Below are 10589 nucleotides of genomic sequence, written 5' to 3' on the forward strand. Positions count from 1 at the left end.
AATATATTTACAATTTGTATTAGTATATAATTGCTATGCAATGCACCACTCGGCATTTCTCTACGAGATCGAATCAGAGATGAGGAGATCCGTTCAAAGTTAACGAAATTCACCGATATAGCTCAAAGGGTTAGCAAGTTAAATTGACGGCTGTTGGGGTAGAAAGGTTCTCGAATGGAGATCACGAACCGGAAGGCGTTCAGTGGGACTGCCCCCTACTTGATGGACGGATGACCTGGTAAGGGCGGCGGGTAACCGATGGCACGTTGCGTCCGTTCTGCTAGTCTGGCAATCTTTCTGGGAGGCCTATGTTCAGCAGTGGACGTCTTCCGGCTGATATGATGATGATGACGATGAATGTCAAATGTATTTATATATTTATAAGGGCGTTAAAATCGATAGACTTTTTCAAAGTTATAATTTTTGTTGAGTCACGTTTTCTACATTATAAAATATGTGTATATTACCAGTTAAACGCGATTGCTATTACATACTAATTAGAATAATAATTAGCAACTAAGTATATCAATATAAACCTGTATACAATCAAGTGATAAGTGATGACATAAAGTATTTAAACGGTGTTGTGTAGTCTGTACAACTTATTTACCTATTACCATCACTTGCACCGTGCATAAGCAAGTAAGGTTTATTTAAAAATGAGTGGAGATTTTCCATTTGAAATTACACCTTACACTAAAGAAGAGCACGAGACTCTGAGGAAAATCTATACACGTAAGTAAAATACCTTATTACATCGAACTACAAAGTACATTTTTCTAAATAGTGTGTTCAACTACATTTGAAACCTAATTGCTGTTGTCCGTACACCTGTTTAGTAGTTTCACGGATAATATTAGAGCAAAGAGTTATTATGGGAATATCTAATAAGAGTCAATTTTTTAAACCCCCGACGTAAAACGTATAACGCCCAACGCGTCCAGTAATGACGCTCCTAAGGCTGTTTCCCACGGCCCGTTTTTCAAAGGCAAAACAGGCGAGCTTGCGCCACGGGCGACACACACTGGGTCTGGGTTGAATAAATAAATATATATATATGCGTAGTCGTAATTATTGTGAAGTTAGGTTTTTACGTTAACTAATAATTCTTCCGTAACGTACGTGAGTTTATGTGTAATTTTTAGACATTTATTTCTTACGTTTGATATTTTATTTATTGCCCGTCTATGGAGAGGTCCCAGTGTGCGACGTGAGTGGTGGCGCGTATTCAGGTGTGTTTCATGTGACACACGGCGGCGGTCCAAAAACCGAGCGACTGCGGCCCTGTTCCCACGGGTGGCGTGTTGTTGGCGCGAGCTCACGCGGTGCGGCCCGTAGGAAAACGGGCCGTGGAAAGCCGTCTTTAGAACGTTGTTGAGGTTATAACGCTACTGTAGCACATCGGGAATGTTCGCGAGTGGAACCTTCAGTGCCGTATTGCTGCGGAAGCTGGTAGTATCCCTGATGCGTAAGGCGCAAAGGAGCACCAACGGTCTCCTACGGACGTTGTTGGTCGTGAGGGGAGATGGACTAATACTGTGTCAATCTGTCAACATGTCAAGTGTGTTAGAACTGTCCTTAGATACTTCGAAATGTAGTTTACTGTTTGTGAGTTTTACACAATAAGGATATTTATAATGTAGGTAAATTATTATTATTATAATTATAACTTTTTTTATAAATAAACACTGATGTCAAACTCAACTACGCAAGGCTCCGAGTACTCAGAATTTGAAGAAAGCTTTTAATAATGCCGCCAAGAAATGCGAAAGCGTGTTACGTAGGGCCAAGTTCGACCATGTGCGCCGCAAAGGAACCAAGCTTACATCTTATCCAGCAGGCAGCAAATCCTTGGCCAAAGAGGTCGAATCCAACTTTTGTCGTCCATTTGCCACGTCTGCTGAGGCCCAGGCTTGCTGGCTCATACTGCGGAAGAGAAGGCGAATCTCTTTGCCTCACTCTTTGCAGATCGCGTCTAGATGCCGCAGGAAACGTACCACCTACTTTACAGGGTACGCTATGGCGCCAGTTCGCTTACGGCATATAGAGGTACTTAGAAGTCTGCGAAATCTAGACGTGAATAAAGCTAGCGGGCCAGATGGAATTCCAGCAACAGTCCTGCGTAACTGTGCGCCTGAGTTGTCTCCTGTTCTCATACGCCTGTACCGCCTCTCACTTGAGACTGGTGTAGTTCCCTGATCGTGGAAACTTGCAAACGTGCAACCTGTGCCAAAAAAAGGGAAGTAGAGCTGACCCTTTCAATTATAGACCTATCTCAGTCACTTCCATACTCTGCTAGACTATGATATGTGTACTCAATAACCGTCTCCTATCGTACCTTGAAGACAACGACCTCCTCAGTGATCGCCAGTACGGATTCCGACGAGGGCGATCTACTGGGGATCTTCTTGTGTATGCCTGCCACATATGGAGCGAGGTTATAGAAAAGCAAGGCGAAGCACTTGCAGTGTTTTTGGACATTTCTAAAGCCTTTGAAGTAAGCTTCCCTCTTATATTAGCCATATGTTCGGAAGAGTAGCCACTCTTCAGAACATATGGCGATAGATACCGGAGTTCCTCAGGGTTCTGTACTGTCTGCAACTCTCTTTCTGCTGCATATCAATGATATGTTAATTCCAGGTACCTTTGCGTATGCTGATGACAGTACAGTTGTAGATAGGTACTTGACTAATGCACGGGTCAGTGGAGAGGAAATCCAGTCTTGTCGAGAGTCCATGGTTAGCTGTTTAGATTTGACACTCCAGACAGTCTCCGAGTGGGGCAATGCCAATCTTGTCAAATTTAACGCTACCAAAACGCAGGCGTGTCTCTTCTCCACATAGCGGAATCCCTTCCCTTTAACTCCGACTTTTCGTGATGTATCCATACCGATAGCCGACTGTCTCCAGCTACTTGGAATGGACCTGTCGTCCAATTTGAACTTCGGCAGATACCTTGAAACCATGGCCAAAAATGCAGCAGAGAAGCTTGGGATCCTTTCCAGGGTGAGGCGTTACTTCTACACCGGTACAGTTGCTTCAGCTGTACCAAGCACAAGTCCGATCGTGCATGAAGTACTGCTGCCACCTTTAGGATGGGTCTGCTACATATCAACTGGCCACTTTGGAATCAATTGACAACCGTGGCAAGAGGCTTATAGGTGACTCGGAATTAGTGGAGGCAAAGCTGCAGAGCCTTGAACACCGGTGTAAAGTTGCCTGCTCATCGGTATTTTACAGGATATATCACGGAGAGAGGCGGAATTACACAATTTAATTCCGCCTTCCCCTTTCCATCACTTACTTTCCAGCCCTATGTTGTGGATATTCCAAAGATTCGCACGAAGCGTTACGCTTCCACATTTTGTATGGCGAACGGCTATGGAGTGGAATTCCCTGCCTGCAGATTTGTTCCCTGAACGTTATAAACTTGGGTCTTTTCAAGGCGAGAGTGAATAGGCATTATTTAAGTGTGCAAGCTCCATCGTCGTCCTCATCGTCACTTTCTATCAGGTGAGATGGAGGTCAAATGCGCACTTATATTTTATAAAAAAAAACCTCAAAAGTTCGCGGAATTACATCTATTTGCCAAGTTTTATTGAAATCGGTTACCGGAAAATGCGCGACATTCATCCCCTAGTTTGTTACTCTTAGTAGTGGATTATTTTCTTCAAATTTATATAGGACTATTACTGAGGTACCCTCTTTCCAAACAAAAAAAGAATCAACAAACCCGGTTCATAAATGCCGGAGTAAACGCGTAACATATTTTTTAAATTTATATATGGTAACCATAGTTATAACTATTTCATTGATATTACCCCTATTCTATTATTGTGTAGCCAAAACCTGTTGCTTGTTAATCTATAATATTGAAGTGTTGTGTCGTCACTGCACATCAGTGAAACACAGCGTGTGTATGGAAGGCAGCATCTGGTACGCTAGTACAAAGATACCTATCGTTGGTAATTAGTTATTTATTGTAGTACTTATATAATCGATTTACAAGCTCGGTGGGCTGTAGCGGACGGCGTGTTCGCAACCTTTTTGCGGTCCCCGGAGCGCGCACTCTACAGGGTTACAATGCGCCAACGTGGGGTATTGAGAGCCCGCGGGTAATGAGAGCGGTGTTAAACTGGACTTTCCCAATGCTCGTATTTGTGCAAACGGCACTCCTATGTCTTCGTTAACGTTCGATAAGGTTCGAGTCCAGTGGGCGCCCCCGTAGAACCCCGCGTTTAGTCGTATGAGATGGTTGTGTGTTTTTCGCTCCGAGCTTATAAAATTTCCTAAATTTCATCATCCCAGGTAAGCATTAAAATGCATAGATACTACATTGTATTTACACTAGCTATGTCACCAAATCTATCAAATTTTAGAAGTTATGCTTCAAATTACAATAAAAATAGAAATGTTTTTACTGTTTTATTCCTTTTTCAATTCGATGTTACGCGGGTAATGAGAGCTATTTGGCTCTCCTTATCCCATTGCAATATTTACTTATACATATATGAATATATATGGATGTTCCTTAAACACTTTCTTGTTTATTTTCTTTTAATTTTATTACTTTTTAACTTATATATTTTATTACTTTAATTTTTTTTTCAGACTGATTATATGTAATGGCTCCCATTTGACATACGGGATTCTTACCGGCTCCCATTTCCCGAACTGTGGGGTAATGTGAGCGAATGACATGTTTTAGTTTTTTCTTTTTAACCAAATATTTTATTTTAGTTTCATATTTTTTCTGTGATTATCTAGTACCCAGATATGTGAAGCGTACGTTTATAACTAATAAAAATTTAAATTGCCTAAATTATGACTTTTATTGTCAATTTTCCTTAGTAGGCTCCCATTCGCCCACGCTCCCCTAATTATCATGCTTAATAAGTTCCTAGCGCACAACCAGATTCCTGATGTGTTCGCGGACAATTTGTCTCTACTCGTAGCTGCAACAGCACGCTATGTAAACTTAAATTATTATAAAACTAGGTAATCTTCTATTATATATTTCCAATTTATGCGTCTCATTTTCTTTTGTTATTAATATTTTGTTATTTTTAAGAAGTCATTATTATATCAAACTTAATTTATATTACTGGAAATTTGGGTTAACTTGTAAGTCCACAAGAGTCTTGTTATAAATAAATAATATAATGACGTTCTATTTTCTAGCGGAGCGCTACAGGCACAACATCCACGTAGGCCCTTCCCGGTACGTGCTCAGAGTTGAGTACGCGCACCATGCGGGAAATATTTACAACATGCCTCTGCGCAGCGATGACTTCGTCGTCTTGTCCTTCCCGCGATCAGGTTCGAACACTAAATAAAAATATTGAGCATTTTAAAACGCTTTTTAAAATAATGCCGCCTGTCGCCTTTGCCGAAATCACCAAGTCGAAATCTCGTCTGAAACGAAAACTGATCTGGAGGTGGTGGATACGCAGCCGCCGACACGTTGAAACTTGTTTAGTCGACTGTCGTTTGCCGAAGACGATTGAATCGACAGTGATTACACCTAGTCGGTTCGTTCTACTTCGGCAGCGAACTACGGTTGTCCAAATACCTAATGCAAACATATTATATACATTTTCTCTATAAGCAATAGAAGAGTTGCCAAATAACGCCCAAAAGAACTAGCGATGCGCTACTTTGAATTGTACTAATACTAATCATTCGAATGGGCAAATCATTCACCTAAGTCGAATCTAAGCATAATCATTCGACACGAGTTGAATGATTGTCGAATGATTATTATGTCCAAACTACTCGCAAATATAAATAATTACCCATGTCCCCGTCACATTTACGGTATTTACCATATGTGGAAGAGGGCTAAGCAGAAATGCTCTATGGAATCTATGGATTAGTAATGAATGATCATTTAGATCATTCGAATACGAAAATTAGTACTAATTTGTCAGTTGAATAGGTGGATTAGTAGTTACTAACGAGTCGTATATCGAAACCATTCGCAATCGCGCATCAATAAAAAGAACCAATTCTTTCCCTACTTAATTGTAGCTTTCCGTTATTACCCCTTATCAAGTATCGAGCTGATTTGATACTGTTAATTTTGTAATATACTTACTTATCTCAATTTACGATAACCTCGACAGCTCAAATTTCCGGTAGTACCAATTTGGAAAACGAAATTTCTGGGGGTCTGCTCCCGTCATCGAATACCTATATAACCAGAAATATAGACGAAATAAGGGCAAGACATTCCTGGTAACTCATCAGTACTAAACAATCACATCACTAATAAATATCAACTCTCGTTTGCACTGAAATATAGACCGCCGCCAACAACTGGCCTGGTGTACGTCTCCGTATATTCCAAAAATATTCTGTATTTATTATAATAAAGATAATATCTCTAACTTTTGGGGGGCTGTTCCATTCGGTGGTATGGGGAAAAACAGCACAACATCTAATTACAAAACAAACGGAATCAAATTTCATCGGTAATTAATTATGTAATTTTGCAATTTTCGTCCATTATAGTGTAAAGAGAAGCAATTAACGACACCCGTCAATTGTTTTGAATTCGGGCTGGCCAATCGGAGCGCAGTTGTCACAGTAATGATATGGCAGAATAGTTTTCAAACAAATGAAATGACATTTCGTCTCTATTTCTGTATAAATACTAGATGACTTCGGTTCTCCGTCCAACATCGGTCCGATACAATTATTGTAAAATAGGTAATACTCGACCAATAAGAGACACGCATGATTCGAATGGAGCTTCATACGTGACGTTGTTATTCGATGTGGTCGAGTATTACTTATTAGTAATTGTTTCGAATGGGTGGAGAACGTAAGTAGACGTGAGTGGTCTGGGTCGTACCCCGGAGTAAGCCATTGCTGTGGTACTCATAGTACTGGGTATTCAGTAATTTAGAGATCAAGAAATTGGTGTGGCGTCTGGTACATTATTTTATTTATCATTTAATTTTTCATAAGGACAGGAATCTTCATAAGCATATACGAGGGCCGGTTGAAAAGTAATCTACCCAAGTATGATATAAAAAACGACATAGAATAAGGAAATTATATTTGTTAGAAAGAGACATGAATTACCCACTCTGCTAAAAAAAAGTAGCTCATTTTTAAACATTCTTATTCTTTTCTTCCGCCATTTTGTCCATTCAAAGCATTGACTTACAATTATATGGACGTCGGGTCCGCGCTAAAAAGTGTCCGCACTTGTAAGGCGCTAAAATCGTATACAGAGCGCCAAACTCCGCTTTAGTCTTCATTTGTTCGACTGATAGCGCGATACTGCGATGACTTTACAATTTAAATTTCGAATAGGTTGACTTGGGACATTTTTTTCGTGGTTTTTGTATTAGACCCGTCGTCCATTTATTTGTAACTCAATGATTCAAAGCGAAACTTAATAAACAAAAGAGTGAGTGTAATTTTGAAAAAAGAATTAACAACGAATGCATCACGATAGAGCCCTGTATTATATTTTAATTGAAAATAGTCAAAAGAAGCCGCCCCTTGTATCTATAAAGTTAAACTTATTTATATAATAATTGTAAACTCTTCAATAAACAATATTTTTTATGTAGGAACCACCTGGACCCAAGAGATGGTGTGGCTTATCGCCAACGATTTGAACTTTGACAAAGCGAAGGAAGTGCCTTTGTGGAAACGATATTCGAGCGGTATAATAGAGTAAGTAAATTTTAGCTATATGAATTTGTTTGAGATTTTATAGTAAAGTTCCTTGTGAAAGAGTTCGTCCAGGGAAATACTGAGCATGCGAACATTACTGCGTTCCGGTTTTGAAAAGTAAGGGTGCTTGCTATTGAAAGTACAGGCACGTGGGACTTGTCAACTTATGTCTCAAGGTGACGGGCGGAGTGGCAGATATTTGCGATTCAAAGCTCTGAGTGGCACTGCAATTGTTATGCACAGGCGTGTCGCTTACCACCAGGTGCACGACTTGTTCGTCATGTCACTTAAATATTTTTTTTAATCCAGTGATGGGTCGAGCATGTAGTGCGCCTGGTGGTAAATGACACGCATAATAATTACAGTGCCATTCAGTGCCAGTTTCTCTTCTCTTCTCGCCTGTCATTTAATAAAACTGTTTTCAGATTGCAATTGGCTCAATTTTACTAGTAATCTTAGAATAATAACGCATAGAATGATAGTTTCATATCAAACGAACTGTCACAAGTGAGGCAAAAATCAAATTCATGTAGGCGTAAGCAACTTGTATCTACGCTCGTTGGCACGCACACATATATACAAATAATAATGCCATGGAATAACATTTCCCTCAAAAGTGTAGTATAAGTAGTATCTATTTTATGTTTGTCTGACGTATTTTTACATTCATTTACCGCACATTTCGTAATTTTTAGCTAAAATTTTGGAGCTGTTCGCGGTGCAAGTTGACCTTGAGCACTGAAGGCCCGCCCGCTCGTGTACGCCCATTGGGAGCGCTTCAATTTGCCTCACTTAGCGTGTGCGGACTAGGTTTCTATGCGTTATTATTCTAAACTAATAATCATTTTTCATTATCATCAACCCATTTATGTCCCACTGGGCACTAGTCTCTTCACAGACGAGGGTTTTAGGTCATAGTCCGCAATGCGGGTTGGCGTCTTCGCGTTTTCCGAGTGTCGTGAACCTCCTTCGAGATATTTCGTCATAACGTTTTCCTTCATTGACAACGTTTACATATAACCTGTTTATATTACATAATATATAATGTTTATATATAACCGTATATACATTTGAACTCATGCATAATATGTAAATGATAATGTCATTAATTGTACCTTAATGGAATAGACCGCTCATGATTGGTGTTTAAAGTTATAATATGTGCTTGTTTCATGAAATGTTTTTAGTGTAAATCTGTGACGGCTATTATGATCCGTGCCACGTGTGTTCTGTGCCGGATCCGCTGGAAATTAGCATCGTAGCACTTTCAGTGAGAGTACTGAGAACTAGTATCTATAGATTCTTGAATAAACCATGTTATACTGTTTCAGAAGGAGCGCATTCTTATCTCAGGAAAGAATTGAACAACTGAAGCAACAAAATGCGGAGGATCCTGTTGGTGCCCAAATTGTAAACGAATTAATGAAACCTACATATGAAGTTCTGGCTAACACAAAGTCTCCCCGATTTATCACGACTCATTTGCCTATTTCCTTGCTCCCTCCTGCCTTGCTGGACACCTGCAAGACAGTGTACGTGGCCAGGGATCCGCGGGACGTCGCAGTTTCGAATTACTTCTTATATAAAGACAACATTCAAGAAATTGTCAAGACTACGCCTTTTAAGGACTTCTTTGAATTGTTTGAAAAAGACCTTTGTAAGTATGTGGTAAAAAATTATTTTGAACCGACAGTTAAGTAAGATAACGTTTTAATTATTTTACTAAACATGTTTATTTATCTTATGTAATTAAGTTCGCTGAAATTTTTTTTCAATGCAATTAGTGGTATACGACGAATAGATAATTTGAATTAATTACGTGTACTTTCAACAGGGTTCAGGTGTCCTTACTTCGATCACGTAAAAGAAGCATGGTCGCAGCGGCATCACCCTAATATGCTGTTCATTTTCTACGAGGATATGTCCAAGGTTCGTTTCACCTACGATAGTAGATATCGCGATATTTTAAATTCAAAAATTAATTTAATTTTCTCAGTACTTATAGTGGTATATTCTGTATTAGAGCGGTTACACACGGAGACTTTCAGCAGCCAAGCAAACGGTATACACGCGATTAACTAATTTATTTATTAATTTCACTTTGAAATTCACAATTAACAAAACAAAATAACGTGCATAAACCTGTACAGATTTTTCGTACGTAATTATTCAATGTAAGCGACTGTATCGATGCAGTAGCGCGTTTGCATCGATGCAATCGTCTATAAATCGCAAGTATAGCGATGCAATCGCGCGTTTGCATCACTGTTAAAAGTCGCGGTGTGTAATCACTCTTAGAGCCTTGACCTCCTTAAAGCTGCTCACTTTGACGTTCTCATTATTTGTTCACTGTACGCTAATTTCTTTCATCCTCTCTCTTACCGTCTTCCCCTAAATTATAACTTTAATAAATGTATCGTTCAAAACTAACAATGGACGATAGGACCCTGGCAATGTACTGGGATGATGATGATCTTGTATTATTGTACCCTACATATATCACACGGATATACAAACGCATGCGGGTTAATTATTCTTAGGCAACCATTTATAATATACAATATTTTTTTATCTTCTTGTCCCAGTGTCCATTTCTCCACTGTCTGGTGATATCATAGCTTCAACAACATACCATAAACCTACGACTCCTCGAATGAACAGGATGTCAAAATCTTTACAAGGCTTATGTAAATTTTCTAGAGTTAATATTTTAGAGATTCAATATTTATTATCACCAACAGCATATTTTTTTTTACTGTTGTGTTGATTTAAATAAGTCAAAGTCAAAGATTATTTATTCCACAGGTAAAATAAATTTACACTTGATAACGTCACATTTAAGCTACTGCTGGTTCACTACGCTGACCTCCCTGAGAAGAACGAGCAAGAAACTCTAGG

The 10589-nt window shown here is 39.3% G+C and overlaps 1 protein-coding gene across 1 annotated transcript in view; it reads left to right on the top strand.

Moving 5' to 3' along the window:
• The first annotated feature begins 610 nt into the window (after positions 1-610).
• LOC113238238 (estrogen sulfotransferase-like) overlaps positions 611-10589 on the top strand; it is a 13368-nt gene continuing 3389 nt past the window's right edge. The window contains exons 1-5 of the mRNA XM_026475042.1: positions 611-735; positions 5181-5318; positions 7586-7691; positions 9023-9348; positions 9526-9620. Of these exons, the coding sequence (XP_026330827.1) occupies positions 660-735; positions 5181-5318; positions 7586-7691; positions 9023-9348; positions 9526-9620 (741 nt within the window). The 5' untranslated portion in view covers positions 611-659. The remainder of the gene's footprint in view (positions 736-5180; positions 5319-7585; positions 7692-9022; positions 9349-9525; positions 9621-10589) is intronic.

The sequence above is a fragment of the Hyposmocoma kahamanoa genome, unplaced genomic scaffold, assembly GCF_003589595.1.
Source record: "Hyposmocoma kahamanoa isolate Upper Pololo Valley unplaced genomic scaffold, ASM358959v1 95, whole genome shotgun sequence".
NCBI classification, from domain to species: domain Eukaryota; kingdom Metazoa; phylum Arthropoda; class Insecta; order Lepidoptera; family Cosmopterigidae; genus Hyposmocoma; species Hyposmocoma kahamanoa.